This window comes from Phoxinus phoxinus (assembly GCF_949152265.1).
Source record: "Phoxinus phoxinus genome assembly, chromosome: 21".
Lineage (NCBI taxonomy): Eukaryota > Metazoa > Chordata > Actinopteri > Cypriniformes > Leuciscidae > Phoxinus > Phoxinus phoxinus.
The window spans coordinates 2,630,000-2,648,308 of record NC_136896.1 but is presented as its reverse complement, the minus strand read 5'-3'; the positions used below and the strand labels follow the sequence as shown (position 1 = coordinate 2,648,308).

The window sequence follows — 18,309 nt, the reverse complement described above, 5'->3', positions numbered from 1 at the left end:
TTCATACAAATTGGGCACCTTGTAAATTATGTACAATTGCAGCCGCTCTTCTTCTCGCATTTTATGTATTAATGAGCTCAGATCTTGACCGCTTGGTCCAAAGTCAGTTCATGTTCCATTTGTAACCTTTGAGAAACATCACAATTTGCAATTTGAAATTCTTGCACTGCTCTTCTGCACTCTATTACTCAGTGCTCTGTATGTGGTTTGGATGACAAAAAAAGGTTTAAAAGTAAAATGTTTAGTCTGGTCTGCCTCAGGGGTCTAACAGCGCTCGCCAATGTCGAAATGATTGACATGGCCAATCAAAGTATGTGGGATTTGCTGTTCAGAGAAGCAGAGCGTGAATTCCAGCGCGAAGAGGCGGTTTAAAGTTGAACGAGAGTGAGATAAGAAGTGAAGCATGTAATACGTCAACTGTTTTGCGATAGAAATGTTAAACAACCTTTACGTGATTCATGGAATTCCAACACAGAGTGTGAAGAGACAAGAATATTTTTTTACGTTTTTGACATATTAGGCATACAAATAAAAGTACATATGTACATATGTTCATATTTAATGCAAATTAATACAAATATTATTTGCAAATAGTTCCAATTTTTTATTTCCCAACTAGAATTAGACCTAGAATTTCCTTCACTGTTCTGTTCCCCCCCACCACACACACACACACACCACCCAATTATTTATTTCTCCTACTTTTTATTTTATTTTATGGAAAACAAAAGATGAATCCTTTGAATTAAAAAAAAAATGGATGAAGTGAAAGAATGGTTGTACCTGATGTTTGTCCATTAATAACTTCACCTGTTAAATACACAATTAAAATAATAAATACATAATTATTTAATATTGGGGTAATATTCGGTCATTTTACAGACAGATTATGAAACAGTCACCATTAATCAGCAGCAGCGACACACACAGTGCGATCAGAAACCTCATTGTGATGAACGGCACCTGTACACACATACAACATACACAAATATGTTTCTTATATTTTGTTATATTTATTCTGTCTTTGTTGTGCACATTTATAAAACAACTATAACATTCACAGATACTTTAAGGAAAATTTTAAAAATATAAGAAACAGCCAAATTGTAAAGAAACTTTACTAAATAATTTATATCAAAAGCTGGTGATCCAAACTCATGAGAGTCTAATGGGATAAAACAGAAGTGACTTTACCTGAGGTCAGATGCGGCTGCAGAGCAAACTCAGATTGATGACTGGACTATGAGATTCTCTCTTCATTCGTTCAATAGTGAAGCTGAACTGCAGCGCTCACAATCTTATCAGTGCCTTTAATAACTGTGGGTTGAACCTTACTGGAACTAGTAGAAATGTCTCAACAATAGCTAAAACCAGTTTTTAATTTTTCATGTGACATTGAGATATTTGTTATTTGAACTGACATTTTACTTGTGTACTCCTGCAGTCAGAAATACATTCTTTCACCCTGTGCTCGAATAGATGTGAATCTAGATGGAATGTCGACGGGTCAGTTTGATTTGTTTAGCACTTTTTCCAAAAGCTAATGTACCAAAATAGTACCTCAAAAAACCCAGTGAGTGACCCAAAGGCACATTTATAAAATGTACATAAGCACAGATTTGATCTTAGAGTGTGTGTACGCTAAAGTGGAAAAGTTCCAGCTACGTCAGGGTCTCTAAGCAGACGTACACACTTTTCCGTGTGGCAGAGAGTCGGAGAACTGCAGGTATTTGGAAGTTGAAATATTTTTGCCGCTCACCGTTCTCAAGTAAAGGATTTGGACATTGACTGGTGCTTTTTTATGCTAATGACTTTAATTAGGCAGCATTTACAAAGCGGAAACCATTCAGGTGCCTACAATTTCAAGATCATTTGCGATGCATAACTTTTACATTTAGAAGAGAGCCGTATGCACGTTTCTTTTGTGCATACCTTCATTCTCTAAATCATATGTACGCACATTTCATAAGATCATGATCGTAAGTTCAAATGTAGGACGGTTTCTATACGCAACATTTTATAAATGAGGCCCCTAGGATGCAGGCAGTGGTCAAGTAAGACTGGGTTTGTAAGAAGTGCAAACTAGCAAGATCATAACTGGAATAAAGTAGTACGGTATCACTTTATAAAACTGCATGCTATTAATCATAAGTTAAGCATTAGTAAACAGTTCATTCCTCATTTATAAAGCATTAATAGACAGTAAGAAGTTTATAAATACAGCTATAAATGCTTTATTCTTGATTTATAAGCATATAATGTGTTTAATAATTGTATTTTCATACTTTATTAATGATCAATTTATAATTTCTAAGTGAAGTATTGCATTTTTTACAAACCAGTTATTTAGGAGTTGTCAGTGGTTCATAAGAACACTTAGAATGTGTAAGTAAATAAACTATTTAGATGTACATTCATACATCTTATTATTCAGACATATAGTTATATTTACTAGTGTGTTAATTAATGCTTTAATAACATGTATTTCTACTGTAATTCATGGTTAATGCAGGTAGTTATAAAGCAAAAAAAACAAAAAACGGTCAATGCAGTTTAAAGGTTTCATAGAAAGAAAATGATGTGGGTGCATGTGAGTGGCATTGAGACAAATGAGGTTGGATCCCAAATGGCACACTTCATGTGGACTCGCAGTCTAGTGGCCTTAAATGCCATGTGCTCGCCAAGTGTACGAGTCTGTAGGGTGTCCCATTCGGCATTTCAGCGCTCAGAAGTGTGCTCGTGAGCGCCGCCTCCGTGCCCTCGATGCGTACTTCGGCGAGACCCGCACTTTCTCACCCTCCTCACGAGTTCACGTCATCATGTTTTAAAGAAGAGTGGTTGGATTAAGTGGTGGAAATCACGGATGATGGCCACAGAACGGTAACAACTACTGACCCACTCGGGTGCAAACTCAAGATACATCAATTACATACATTAGTTGAAATATATGTTGTGTGTGTGTGTCTGTATTTTAGGGATGTTTAGATTACTATAAAAGAATTCACATATTCACTTTTCTTGAAAATATTTAGCTATTAGATCTATAGTCGGATCCAGATCCAACTCCTCCCACCTTACATATACCTAAACCTACCCATCTCCACCCCCTGATCCTTAAACCCACCCCTAAACCTACCAATCTCCACCCCCTGATCCCATAAACTCACCCCTAAACCTACCAATCTCCACCCCCTGATCCCTAAACCCACCCTAAACCTACCAATCTCCACCCCCTGATCCCTAAACCCACCCTAAACCTACCAATCTCCACCCCCTGATCCCTAAACCCACCCCTAAACCTACCAATCTCCACCCCCTGATCCCTAAACCCACCCTAAACCTACCAATCTCCACCCCCTGATCCCTAAACCCACCCTAAACCTACCAATCTCAACCCCCTGATCCCTAAACCCACCCCTAAACCTACCAATCTCCACCCCCTGATCCATAAACCCACCCCTAAACCTACCAATCTCAACCCCCTGATCCCTAAACCCACCCCTAAACCTACCAATCTCCACCCCCTGATCCCTAAACCCACCCCTAAACCTACCAATCTCCACCCCCTGATCCCTAAACCCACCCTAAACCTACCAATCTCAACCCCCTGATCCCTAAACCCACCCCTAAACCTACCAATCTCCACCCCCTGATCCCTAAACCCACCCTAAACCTACCAATCTCCACCCCCTGATCCATAAACCCACCCTAAACCTACCAATCTCCACCCCCTGATCCATAAACCCACCCTAAACCTACCAATCTCAACCCCCTGATCCCTAAACCCACCCCTAAACCTACCAATCTCCACCCCCTGATCCCTAAACCCACCCCTAAACCTACCAATCTCCACCCCCTGATCCCTAAACTCACCCCTAAACCTACCAATCTCCACCCCTTGGATCTGGATCCAACTCCACCCCCTGGATCTCTTGTTATGCAGTGAGGTGCTACACTCTACAAAATGCTGGGTTGTTGTAACCCAAATCTGGATCAAATATGGACATTTAATTAAAAAATGTAATCCAACGGCTGGGTTTGTCTATATTTGACCCGAATTTGGGTTGAAACAACCCAGCATTTTTTAGAGTGTACTGGCAAATTTGGCCAGGATGCCGGGGTTACACCCCTACTCTTTTTCGAAGGACATCCTGGGATTTTTAATGACCACAGAACAATGCAGAGTTGTTTTAACCCATATTTGGGTTAAGTATGGATGTGCTTTCTGCCTCTCCGTCTCGTGAACTTTTTTTTTTCTTGAGCACGTCTCTAAACATAAAAACTCAGCGAATACTTGTCACACATTTATGAGCTCTGTATCTTTATAATCATTTAAGTGTGTAGTTTTAAATGATCTGATTCAAAACGAAAACAAATATTCTCTGTTTAAGTAATTTGTATAATTCTGAATTATATTAGTTAGTGTTATTGCATAGGCCTACACTTCACATTGCAGTCGAACTGTTGCTCGATGCTTCAGTGAATGTTCTCAGTCGCGCTGTGTGTTTGATATGATGGATACCCGACCCGAGCCCACATCAGAGCCGCATTGAACATTTTACATTTAAAACAGCTTGTTATGTAGGTAGCCAATGTGCCTGATGCTTTCACTTGATGCAAACGTTCGTTTTTGTGATTAAAATACATGTAAAATATTACCATAACATCTGTCTTCCTGTGTGCGGAAATTTGTTTATGTAGCCGTGACAACGAAACGCGTCATATCAATGTAAACATTTGAAGTAACATATGATAATAAATATATTTTTCTCTAGTGTAGTGTTACTGAAGTGTTCCTTTTTAACGATGCCTGCTATAGCCTACTATTGTTATTATTATATGCAGCCCTGCATGTATGCAAGGCACAACAAACCTGGTGTTCATTTTATATATAGGCCTATATATATAATATATATGTGTGTGTGTATTTTATACATTTTTAAAAGCAATTTTAACCAGAACAAATCTAAAATGTATTCCCAAAATCGTGCAGCCCTAGTTTCTCTTGATATCAGCATGTTCACAGCTTTTCTTTTTTTTTTCTTTTTTTTTTTTTTAGGTATAGTCCTGCTGACTTCAACATGAGCATGAGGAGGTAAAGTGAAAAATCAAACACCTGGGAAATGACAGGTATGTCTATGTTTCAGGAATGGCACAAATGTGTGTGACTGGTTAAGTCTCTGTCTTTAGCTCAGTGTGTTATATAATGTGTTTTTTTGCCATTTGTTGTGTATCTTTGGATTGTTGTGTTGTAAATAAATCCAAACTATCAAAAAGCCCTTCTTTTTAAAATCTCCTCATTCTTTGTTCAAAGTTCCTCATAGGCCCTGAGAGCTCCTAATAGGGCCCTTATGGGAGGCTCTTAATCTTTCTCAGGTGTGAAACACTCAATATTCATGGTGGTTTACGCCTACTCGCATAAAGCTTTCTTACACAAGACATGTCTTACAAATTTTAAATCAATATATTGTCTGATCTGAATGAGTAGTCAAGGTGATTTTCACATAGTTTTGGAGCAAATATTCTAGGCTACGTGATACAATTTTCAAAAGTCTTGTGTAGAAATAATCAGTTTGGGTTTCATAACCTCATTTCAGTGACTTTTTTCTTGTCATTTTCACAAACCACGCATAAATGTTATTATCTCAAAACGACAAACTTTTAGATACATGCTGCTGACATATTATTGTAGCAGAGTTTGTAACGAATACAGTGTAATAAGATTTTAGTCATGAAAATGTCACAAGTAACAGAAATAAGCACAAATGTTAGAGCATGTCAGAACACCTCCAGGACCCAGAAAACACCTCAGACCCCAGAGGGTTAACAAGCTGAATAAAAGAACATAAATTATTGTATTATTATGCGTGAATTAACAATGGAGTATATTTTAAATAATTTTAAACTAATTATGTGCTTATTGGTAATTTAATTATTGCATTAAGTATAATTAAGTTGATGAGTTTTAATTCTCACACAGTAAATCTGACACTAACTTGGCACTGATATAAAGAACATTTCATGCTCTAAACTACAGTAAAGTATGAGCATCTCATGAGAAGCACTGTGTATTTCATTGTTTGTGCAGTTTAGGAAACCACAGAATGGATTCCAGACAATGAAAAATCTCCAGTGCAGTAGTCAGTGGATTTTTCCAGTAATTGTTGCAAATGCAGTTAATTCCCCAAAACTACTTCCAGTACATGACTGTCACCACTGCATTAACAATCTTTTAATTACATTTTTTTATTATCATGTTTTACAATTGGGCAAAATAAGCATGTTAAAACCAATCATAAAGAATGCAGCAGATCATGATTATGTGATTAAAAAGGAAAAGGGTTGAAAATAATCATAATCTATCCATCCATATGACATTAATGCGATAAATCACGATTAAATAATTTATTCGTTTGACAGAACAAATATATATATATAGTAAGTAAGTAAGTTTACCAGAGGTCAGATGCGGCTGCAGAGCAAACTCAGATTGATGACTGGACTATGAGATTCTCTCTTCAGTCGTTCAATACAGTGAAGCTGAACTACAGCGCTCACAATCTTATCAGTGCCTTTAATAACTGTGGGTTGACCTTTACTGGAACTAGTAGAAATTTCTCAACAATAGCTTAAGTCTTCGTCTTCAGGCAGGAAATGCAGATCCGCTACCCTCGGATTATGTACTACGGACGAGGCCAACGCCAAAGAACATTATAAATAATTGCTTGCTGGGCTGTCAATAAATGAATGCTTGTTACTTTATTATTTCTCCCGAGGCTTTCTTTACATATTAAATGTTTTTTGCATGCAACTCAAACCTAAACCCTAAAGTAATGGCATAATTATATGTCTTATAAAATGGCTGGGAAACGGCATGCTAGTTTGCAAATCAATTAGGCAAATCAATATCTAATATGTGGGTATAGACACTGAAGGGAAAAACAATGAGAAACAGCAACAAATCCTAATCATGGAACCTAATTTACAAAGACCGCAGAGAATACATAAAATAAGGCAAAACAGACAAATTCTGTCTTTAAAAAACTTTGAGTTTGAGGAAGAATTTGAGGAAGTGAACATTATGTTCACCGTTTAGAGGAGCAACATTTACACTCTTTAGAATTATTCTAAATTCCTCACCTGCACATTGCACAAAGACTTCATCATCATTCAAAAAAGCCTGTGACACACTTGAATGTGTCCTGACAGTATGTGTATACACACACACATATACATTTACACAGATAGTTAATTTAATTTAAATAAGCAGTAATATTTAAATTTTATTTATCCCTGCATTTGGATCCTTCATGCCTGCCGTCTTTGATTCCCCCGTCCTGTGACATATTTGACCCAAATGTTCAGTCATAAGCTTTTGTGTGTCTATGTGCAATGAAACATAAGAAAGTGTATATCTGACACAAAAACCTGTTCTGAATACCGGCTAAACTACAAGTTGCTCTGTGGTAAAACTAGCTGAAACCTGATCAAGCTCCATGTAAACTGAAGTGTTGAGGTAAACTGCACAATTACAAGCTCAACACATACAGCCCCACCTATAAAAATGACCATGCAGCTAGAGGTGTAGAAATATGACATTATGCTATTTATTGTTATTATGAAAATTAGCTTTACATTAAATATTGGGTAATATTAGGGCAAACAAGCCACTTTCAAAGAGGTTGTTTTATAGTGTTTAAGATGTTTTTCATTACAAATACCATAGTTTATTATTAGTATTGTTGTTGTTGCTATATAAACCATTAAAACCATGGTATATGAGGAGCTTAGTTCTTGTCTTGAACTTGCATTTAAACTCTGGATTCTATGCAATTGGCAATTTTCATTAGGGCAACTACAAATGAGAATTTAAGAGCTTTATAGCCTGGATGAATTAAGGACAAAGCTATGATGTTTTCTTCTGTGTAGTTATGTTCATGTTATATACATGTGTATATATATATATATATATATATATATATATATATATATATATATATATATATATATATATATATATATATATATATATATATATATATATATATATATATATATATATAATGCAATATTAATATTGTTAAACACATTTGCAGTATAAAAATATGTATTATCATTTGTTTCTGTCCTTTTATTTATTCATTAATTTATTTATTTATTCCAATTTAAAGGACTTAATCCAGCAAAACAGTAATGAGGAAACGTATGGAGCCAGAAAGAAGACATTCTGATGTTAAACCTATTTAAAGTAAACTATGTCATATATGGGCAAAAGTTTGTTTCTGTTTCTGGAAACCGGTTTGCTTTGACCTCATATTTGGTGTTAATGCATTTATGCTTTAATGTTGTAACCTGGAATATTTCCATATTTTATATACTGTAAATATACAATTCATTGTATCTCTGTGATAAAGATATGGCTCTTCTTAATGTTCTTAATGTGGGCCTGACTACAACATGACATGCAGGCCAACGAGTCTTTCACATGTTCAGCATGTTAACCCTTAAGAGACCAACTGGAATAATCAATACCTTTTATAGGTTAAAACTACATATAAAGCAGTTCATACTTTTTCTTACTTTCTACTTTATCATATATGTATGATAGATCATTCATCTTAACACGTTTGACAGGAATTTGTAATCTGAATCACACAATATGGCCATTGACTACTGACATACTGCTTATTGTTTATGATCAAATGTTGATATCTTCTAAGTATTTGATCTGTAATATTTTGTTGTCAAATCCAAACATATTTAGTAATAGAAACACGTTCACAATATGGTATTAATAATGGCTTAAACAATTATTAATATTACGCTCTTAATCGAGGACAGTATCAGAGGACTGCTGAATGTGAACTTGCTCTCTGTCCTACTGGCTCTTTTAACATTTACTCTTCACCTTCTATAACTAAAAAAACTAGTACAATCAAATAAAACATTTTGGTAATCTGACCACTCACTGAACCTCACCCCATCTGCTTTCTGGAAAGAACAATTAAACTGTAAAATTATTCAAAGCCTTTAGTATTAAAAGTAGGCCTAAGTTAGCAAGACTCTTCTCATGCACATTATCATAACATCACAATAGAAAAGAAGTCAAGCGATTGCAAAGACAGCAGTAAAAAGATATCACTATGATCATTAAACATTCTCAAACTTTTACTGAAAGAAAGTTTTTTTATTTTTTTATTTACCTTTTGGATCATTAAGAACATTTAAAGAAAATAAATGAGAATTACTCTCTAAAATCAAGGACCACAATAAAAATAAATCAATGAAACTTTGTGTTAACCTTGACAAAGAATTTGTAACAGTTGTATTGCTACTTTTTATGTCAAATAAACTAAAATGAATAATATTGCGTTGCATGAATGTCTGAACATGCAATACATCAAAGGAATTTTTGATCTATTGCTTTAAAAAGAAGAAGAAAAAGAAGAAGATGCTACATGAAATAACAGTTATGAAATAAAGAAACATTTAGAAACCCAAAACCAGTTTGTCCAATTAAAATGTCACTGAACAATATGAATGTAAAAAGTTGTGGTACTAAACTAAAAGTGTGTCAGGACACTCATCAGAGGAACAAGTATCAGCATCAGAGAACCACACAGACAAGAAGCCTCAGATACCTTCACTTGTTCTGGGACCCACTTATCTGTGAACAGGGAATATAATGCAATGCAGTGAAATGTAATGTATTTACATAGAAACATTTATTTACAAATGATTCAAATAAATGAGATGTTCACCTGTGTTCCCTGCAGACAACACCAGAGGACCCATGGATATGGAAGCACTGTCATGGAAGTCCAGAGATCTGCGCTCTCTCCGCTGGTGTCCAGAGTCACAGTCCTAATAGAGAAAAGAGCAAAATCCAGCTGTGAATCTCTTTAAATATCACTGAACAACAAGATAAAAGAGAGCACAATGTCTCCAGAGGAGGGCAGCCTTGAACATTAAGGACCAGATTTACTAACAGAGAGAGCCAACACAAAACCTCATTTGACATTTGTAATTTATTGCCATTTTGACATTTCTTTAAGTGACGCTCTGGCCTCCATAGTTGTACCTATCCCTCCTACTTTGTATGTGCACGGCAGTATCTATTATAAAAAGTATGAGCATGGCTCGGTACTGAAGCTCTGTGTCAGTAGCATTATTTCACATGGTGTCAGAAGTCTGTCAAGAATAGATAATAAGCAAAGAATGGCATCACCCCAAGATCGCTGGGACGCTGCAGGTCTGTATCAAAAATTCGAAAAGATTTCGGAGCCACGCCACATTCGTCTTTGACGGCCCGAAACAGCGTGCAGGCTGGCTGTGCACGTGGATCAGTGAGCAAGGCAGAGAGATATATAAGACACTGCAATGGGTCGAAGGTGAGATGACCCATGTAAAGTGAAAATAATTTCACCAACTACATAAGGCAGAGAACAAATAAGAGAATAGCCAGACAAGGAAACAAGGAAAGCAGGGAGTCACTGAAAGTTTTGATCACTTCGTGAAGGATTTGAGAATCCTGATCATGGATTGTGAGTATGCTGATCTAGATGATATGTACTGTAGATCGATGTGATAATAGCGGGTGTCAGAAAAAGGCCAAGAGAGACTGTTAGAAAAAGGGGAAGATTTGACGCTACCAAAAGCAATTGAAATCACCCAGCAGTTTGAACTGTCACAGAGCCAAATTGAAATAGTCAGAGAAGAAGAATCTCAAGCTATGTAAAGTAAAGGTGAAAGCAAAATACCAAACTGCAAACAAGAAAACCTATCAGAAAAATCTGACAAAAGCTGTGCAGAAAGAAATGCATGCAAACCAACCAAAATACTATTAAAGTTGCGGCAAAGACCCACAACATAAGTGGAATCAAGGAACATTTCCAGGAAAAGGCTGTATGCTCATACTGTCAAAAACCAAACCACTGGGTGGCAGCATGTCACAAAAGATCAGTAAACAGTCAGTGTGCAACTGCAATCAGAAACAGAAGATGAGGAGATGCTGAGCATAAATGTCACACTTACAGGTTCGTTTTCTCACACAAACCGCTTGTTTCGTGTCTTAGGCCATCAATGTGTACTTACGATGGGGAATTGTTTAATTTGGACTTCTCTGTGCATGCTCTTTGAGGTTGTGACCATAGACCTGCATTATATGACTGACAGACAAGAACGGTTTGACCTAAAAATATAAAAATTGAAACCATGGCGGAAACAAAGACACCTACATCTTGGATGCCCTTGAGGTAAGCTAAAACATACCAACATTTTATTCTAAAGTGAACTATCCCTTTAATACAGCCATTGGAAGATTTAGGTGGCTTAGGCTTCCTTTCGATCTGAAATGCGCACCAGAACTCTTTCAGCGTATTATGGATGAAATACTAGAGGGCATCAGCGGTGCTATAAGCGTCATGGATGACATACTCATAGTAGCCCCCTTAGAAGTACTCAGAGCATCAAAACAGCTCAAAGAAGGAGCTCAGCTGCCTCCAACAAACAATCCAACAAGGCTGGCCAGATCACAGACCTGATGTGCTCAATGCAGTACAACCATTTTCGGACTCTCAAAGCCAACTTGTCATTGCTGATGGTATTGTCTACAACATCAGCCTCACTTATTCATTTTTTTGAAATATACTCCCCATTATTTACCGCTCCAAAAAAAAAGCATGTCTTAACCCATTTTGCACCTGTGTTGTTAGATTACACACACCTGATTATAAATGGCTCTGTTGTTTGCAGCCATACACAAATTTTCACTCCTCTTAATAGATTGCGTTAATTATTATGGAAATGAACTGGCTGCATCCGTGTTCTTTAGTGTGTCTCATGCTAAATTGCCCTGTTTAGTAAATCTGGCCCTAAACCTTAAAATATACCAACCTTATTTATATTAGTGTTTGATCAATAAGGGTTTATAAACTGCAGATTCATAAGACAGTCAGAAAGTGACATTGGCTATTAGATTGATGTTAAGGACATACATTGAAAAATTATTTCACAACTACAGTACTAAAGCTACTCTTGAAAATGAATCACAAATGTATGAATTATGAGAGGTTTTGTAAACTGACCGTTGAGCATCGATTGCTTGAGACAAGGCAAAGGTGAACAGCACAGTGCAGGTAAAGCTTAGTGGCGTTTGCAGTGAAGATAAACATCCTGAAAGAGAAACGGCTGGATGTCGAGACGCCGTTCTGCAGCAGATCCACTGTGTTGTCTTTTGGATTGGGACACCTGAGAATATTAATAATGATAAATTCTTTCACTTTTGTATTGACTGTTTCAAATGATCTCATGTTTTAGTTCTGAAAAACTGAAAGACAAAGGATGTAAGGCAATCCTAATGGTTGATTACTTAAAAATTATTATTTATTCAAATGTTACATTGAGGCTATAGGCTTAAAACAATAGAAAAAATCCCTGCTTTACTCTGAAAGGATGAGATCCCAGCGGAGGCTGTAATCAGGATCGTTCACAGGTGTAGCCCAACACGTGTCCATCACCAGGGCAAACTGGCGGCTGTCGACCCCCTCAACACGAACTTCCACATGCATCTCCTGGTCGAGCTCTGCATCCACACTACCAGTGAAGGGCCGGGTGAACTCATCATCCTCATATGGAATCATCCGGACCCAATATCTGCCTTCACCAGCGGGAAGAGTCTTGGGCACCATGCTGATGAAATAATGAACAGATCTGTGTTAAAACGACTTTATTTTATGGGTAAAATTCTGCTTTAGAAGTAAACCATATATGTTCTTGGTTTAGAGAATATTAGCATATATTTACTTTAAATACACACACACACACACATGCACACGCACGCACACATACACGCATGCACACATACACGCGCATTTAGTATTATGTTGTGGTGAACTACTCCTTTAATAACAGTAGAGTTGCTGAAACCAGAATTTGTATTTGACTCGTACGTCTCCAGTGGGTTGATTTCATTCATGGAAAGTGTTTGTGATTGAGGATAAGCACAGCTGAAAGAAAGCTTCAGGATTTTCTCTCTGCTGATGAGACCTTCTGACCTCGGTGTCCCCAGAATAAAGTTATCATAGATGAAGTGGGTGCCGTTAGCCTGTGGACAACAAATATATCATTTTGTAATTTAACCTAAATTGAAATCAAGGTATTTTAAAAAGGCAGCCACTTTCTGCACTACAGAAGTATTTTCTTTGCACCAAGTAAAAAAAAGTAAATACTGACAGATACTAAATTGCACCTTAGCGTATAATATTTTAAAAGACACAATATCCAATTTAAATTATAGGCTAATTAAAGACTTGTTGAAAACTTTATTCCTATTATTAAATACCCGTTGGGTGGAGTTAGTGTAAATAGCCTCTGCCCAGCCATGCACTTAGAAAAATATAAACTTTTTTTTAATTTTTTTATCAATTGATACATTTCTATGCATATCGTTAAAAACTACAAATCCCAAAAAATATCAGTCAAGTGAAATAATGCTGAGCTACAACTTAATGGTGGAGAATGTGGGCACAAGTTCCAGTGTTTTGTTTGTTTTTTGGACTTATGTTGTGTATCCTTCCCCTCTGAATCTCTTTTAGACTAAGTCTATGGGGAGGTTTGTTTGGGCCCTTTATTTTTTTGTTACATATTCAGTATCCTTACAGACCTGCCCACAGACTTGTCAAAGTTTTACAGAGATTCCCCAAGTGGTCAGATCAAACTCTGTTGGTTCTATCAGGCACAACAAATATTTAGACGGTGTATTTATAGATTATACATAGTTAAACCTACCACAAGATTTGTACCACAGATGTGTTCCTCGTTATCAAAATGGAAATTCACTCTGCCATTCCGGACCGTTCCTTTGCAGCTGGGATCATTGAGGTGTAAGACATCAGCTGGAAAACCAGCCTCAAAGAGCTGACAGCGAGACACAGAAATTGAGCCAGAGCTGCTTTCACAGGTTTCTGAGAAATCTGAGAGGGGATAAAAAGACAAAATGTTGTCATATTTGTTAAAAAAAGAAACGGTAATGTCAAAACTAATGATGAAAAAAGTTATATTTCTATATTATATATATATATTTTTTTTTTTTTTTAAATGATACCAACCAAAAGAGTTAGGTTGTGGTCTGTGATGGTCTTCGTTACATAAACAGCCATAAACTCCATTTTTCTTCCCACACCATTCATCCTCAGAGCAGCTGAGTTCAGAACAGCGATCTCTCGCATCTAAGAGGAATAGCAAAGATAGATAAATACAGCAAAAAGACACAGAGTAATTTTAACAGGGACAGAGCTTAACATTCTGGTTCGCTGAATGAACTGGTCTGCAGTCCTCAAGGTAGTAAAATATATATTTTCGAGTGAATTAAATGGGTCATCTAATTTCTTATCATTTCCCCTTGAGATCCACAGATAGTACACTTTCCATCCACCTGACCATAAGAAATAAATTGCCGGCCGGGGGGTGGTGATATGTTTCAGATTTCCAAATAAATGCCCTCCAAGTTCTCCACATGTGAGATGTGTTGCAGTGATTACTTTTTATCCATGATTTGCAGTCAAGTCAAATATCGGCACTGCTGGCTCAATGCGACATGCAGTGTTGGGCAGTAGCATTGCTAAACAAAATTGCTTAACCCTCTGGGGACCACAGTGTTTTTGGGGTCCTAGAGATGTTTTGACATGCCCTGATATTTGTATTTTTTTCAGTTGCTTATAAACATATTAATGGCAAAGGTGTAATTACAGCACGAACACGAACATATGATAATATGTGAGCAACATGTATGTACATGTTTGCATTTTTGAGAGAATATTATTTATGCGTGGTTATTCAAAAAACTCAAACTTAAATTTTCTGATATAAGACCACATACGACCAACTTCCCATATTCACAATATTTTTGACTAATGGATGTTGTCGGCTAGAGTGTTTACTTCAAAATGATCTGAAAATCATCCGGGCTAATTGTTCACATTAAACAATAGATTGATTTAAATTTTGTAAGACACTTTTTGTTTGGAAAGGCAATATGCAGGTGGGCGTGAATGATCCAACAAGGTCATGAATAATGTTCTCATTCACACCTGAGGAGACAAAGAAGACCTGCTAATGCTGCATACTAATGAGCCTTTCATAGGTGTCACTGAGCCACAAGAAAGAATGCAAAGACAACACACACACACACACACATATATATATATATATATATATATATATATATATATATATATATATATATATATATATATATATACAGTATATTACTACAAAATTGGTTCAGAGTTGGAAACATGAGTTTTTCCACAAACTGTGTATGCTTGCAAATTGTATAATATCCAAGGTAAACATTTCTAGTAATTGTGCAGTTAATTCTCATTTGTATTTTCAGAAAGTTTTGGATGTAGGCTATCCTCTCCCCAAATTTGTCACTAATAAAACACAAAAATAATTTAAAGAGAAGGCTTATATTGACCTTTTAAGATTTTGTTTGCAGCTTGTAAATTAGGTTTTGATGTGGCAGTAAAAACTTTATAATCTATCCAAACCGAAATGTTGTCTTTCATATTTCGTCTGAAACATATCGTCTTTTATAATATATATTAGGGCATAAATGTTAATTTGCAGTTTAATATGTTGCTTATACAAAGACATTTTATTTCAACGTATTCAGTCGATTTTTACTCATCTCAGTAGGCAATATAGATAGTTTGCTAAAAGCTAAATTCATTCTCACACAGACACGCGCAAGCTGTAGTAAACAACAGCATGCATATGTGCCGTGCAATCATTCAAACACAAACGCGATTCAAATTTAAACAGTCTTTTGCGGTTTACAGACACCATTTCATATAACGATTAGAACAAAGCACTTTCTGATCTGCAGCTGGATCCGTTGTTAGGCTACTCCAGCACGTTTGAGGTAAAATTTTCAGGATTATCACGATATTATTATTCCTCACTACAGTGTGTTTTCCAGCTGTTGTGGGCGTTGACTGGTTTGCATGTGTTGCTTCAGATTATCTGCGTCTGAATAGCGCGCGCTCTCCATGGGCGTGTCACATTAGCAGAGTAATGAGCTTGCCAGAACGATAATGAGAACGGCTGATCTCTCTCTCTTTTTATATAGATTACATAAATAGAGAATATTTCTTTTAGTTTTGAATTAGATAATTTAAAACTACACACTTAAATGATTATAGAGATGTATATCTCATGTCTGAGTGAATAGTATTCGCTGAGTTTTGTTTAAGTTTACAGACGTGCTTCAGAAAAAAAGTTCACAGAGACGGAGAGGCAGAAAGCACTCCCTGTTTACTTTCTTTATTTTACAAAAGCACAATGTTTTATTTCGATTTTAAGTGAACCCATAAATAAGAAGACATTTAACCGTTTATTTTTTCATATTTCTTAAGCCTGTATGACAAAAAATGACGGGAGTATTTTAAATACTATTTTGCTGCTATGTGGGAAAAAAAACGGCGCGTTTTTGGTCCCCAGAGGGTTAATGGTAGTGCTGATATTTTTTTTTAATCATAACTATTAAAATCATAGTCTACAAAGAGCTAGCTATGACTGATTTGTGAATTAATCATGTTTTTAAATTGTCATTCTTTTCTATTAATTTAGAAAAATCAGTTAAACGTTAGATCAAAATCAGTTCATGATTGTGAATCGTTTAAACAGCTTATTCGTTCTCTGAATCATTTGGAACCAGTTCCTTGCTTTAAAAACAGTAACAGTAACACAGAAGACAAAAAAACAAAAGTTGAATCCTATGGACCCTACTGCCCCACCCTGCTACTTTCTCTAAAGGTTAGCTTTCAGGTTAGTTCAGCTGCCTACATTTTTAGCAATACTGGTGACAAAAATCACAAAATAATCTGTGCTGAAATGTGATTTTGACTTACCGCACCGCAGACCCGAGCGCCATTCTGGGCTCTGTATCTCCAAGATGGCACAAGCTGTCTCATAGGCCTCAACAGCTGAACATAGCATGCCATTTGTACGTGTGTAGAGACACAGATCATACACACAAGAGTAGTAGTAAGGTGCCGGGTCAACATGAAGATGGCAGTTCTGGAAGGGGCCAGTGGTGTTGCTGATAATACTACAGAGATCAGAGTACCTCTGCCTCGATGGACACTCATCAACATTACCGGTCTGGTCTCTGGCACCGCAGCTGAAGAATACAATGAAACTTCAGGTAAGTATATGCTTATACTATTTCAACAGAGAGAGTTTTTAATTTGGACACTGCGCACTCAACACAATACTAACAGTAAACAAAAGTAAAGTAGTAAAATTGAACATTAGCATGAAATCAACATTTGGAAGCCAATCTCTCTCTCTATTTTGTTTTTTTCCCACTTGGGGTTGGCAGAGCGGAGTCCTTCACAGAGTTATTCATCACAGCTTTTACACCGGATACATAATCCTTTAAAAGTCCTTAACTGATGAAACCCTGAGCAGCACTTAAGAGTGCAGTAGCTTGTGCAACCTTAGTGGCAGGGACACAATTTAGTGCATCCAATTTACCTAACCAGCATGTCTTTGGATTTTGGGAAAACCAGAGTACCTGAAGGAAACCCATCCTGACACAAGGAAAACATGAAAACCATATACAGTACATAAAGGCCTCTTGGCTCAGCTAGGGCATGATCCGGTCAATAGTAAACCAATGCAATGACAATTTGTAAATGCAAATATGTTACATTTATGCAGTGTTTCATTCTGTCAGCAGTGAATAACTAACTCCATTTCACTTCGATTGCATTCGATAGAGGCTTTAATAGCAAATGATTTGCATTGCTTTCAAGACACACATTTTATCAGTTCATGTATTCATGCCAAGCCCTATTGTTTGAGCTGCAAGAACTCCACAAATCACACTAACCTTTTCCCTGTCCAACACTCTATCAAACCAAACCTGAGACACATTTTTGGATCACAACCAACCAGGTAAAAATCACTGTCCTAAAGTCTTGTGGTTCTTACCCTGGAATGCTGGTGTCTGATTTCCAGCTGTGGCCAAAGGAAATGTCATCAGAAGCGAGTTCTCCACTGGGCAGCACTTTGTCATCCGCAGGATTACCATTGAAATTTCCACACATTCCACATAGAGATCCAGAGAATCTTTCACTCACTCTGACTATAAGGCTGCTATGTCCATCAAAATGGACAATAAATTCATTGAATGCATTTAGAATTACAAATCCCTGCTCCTCGTGTACCTCTACAAGATCATTGATTTGATAAGACGGTGTGTCAATAGCATTTCCATCAACCTGGAGGAGAATCAGAAAA

General features: G+C 36.7%; 1 protein-coding gene across 1 annotated transcript in view; it reads right to left on the bottom strand.

The window, feature by feature from the left end:
* Window positions 1-9,389: 9,389 nt before the first annotated feature.
* Window positions 9,390-18,309, bottom strand: part of LOC306989047 (IgGFc-binding protein-like) — a gene marked incomplete at its 5' end in the record, with an annotated part of 75,238 nt that continues 66,318 nt past the window's right edge. Inside the window, 9 exons of the mRNA XM_079594366.1 lie at window positions 9,390-9,667; window positions 9,762-9,864; window positions 12,087-12,249; window positions 12,445-12,690; window positions 12,951-13,105; window positions 13,789-13,973; window positions 14,109-14,228; window positions 16,914-17,185; window positions 18,001-18,290. Of these exons, the coding sequence (XP_079450492.1) occupies window positions 9,564-9,667; window positions 9,762-9,864; window positions 12,087-12,249; window positions 12,445-12,690; window positions 12,951-13,105; window positions 13,789-13,973; window positions 14,109-14,228; window positions 16,914-17,185; window positions 18,001-18,290 (1,638 nt within the window). The 3' untranslated portion in view covers window positions 9,390-9,563. The remainder of the gene's footprint in view (window positions 9,668-9,761; window positions 9,865-12,086; window positions 12,250-12,444; window positions 12,691-12,950; window positions 13,106-13,788; window positions 13,974-14,108; window positions 14,229-16,913; window positions 17,186-18,000; window positions 18,291-18,309) is intronic.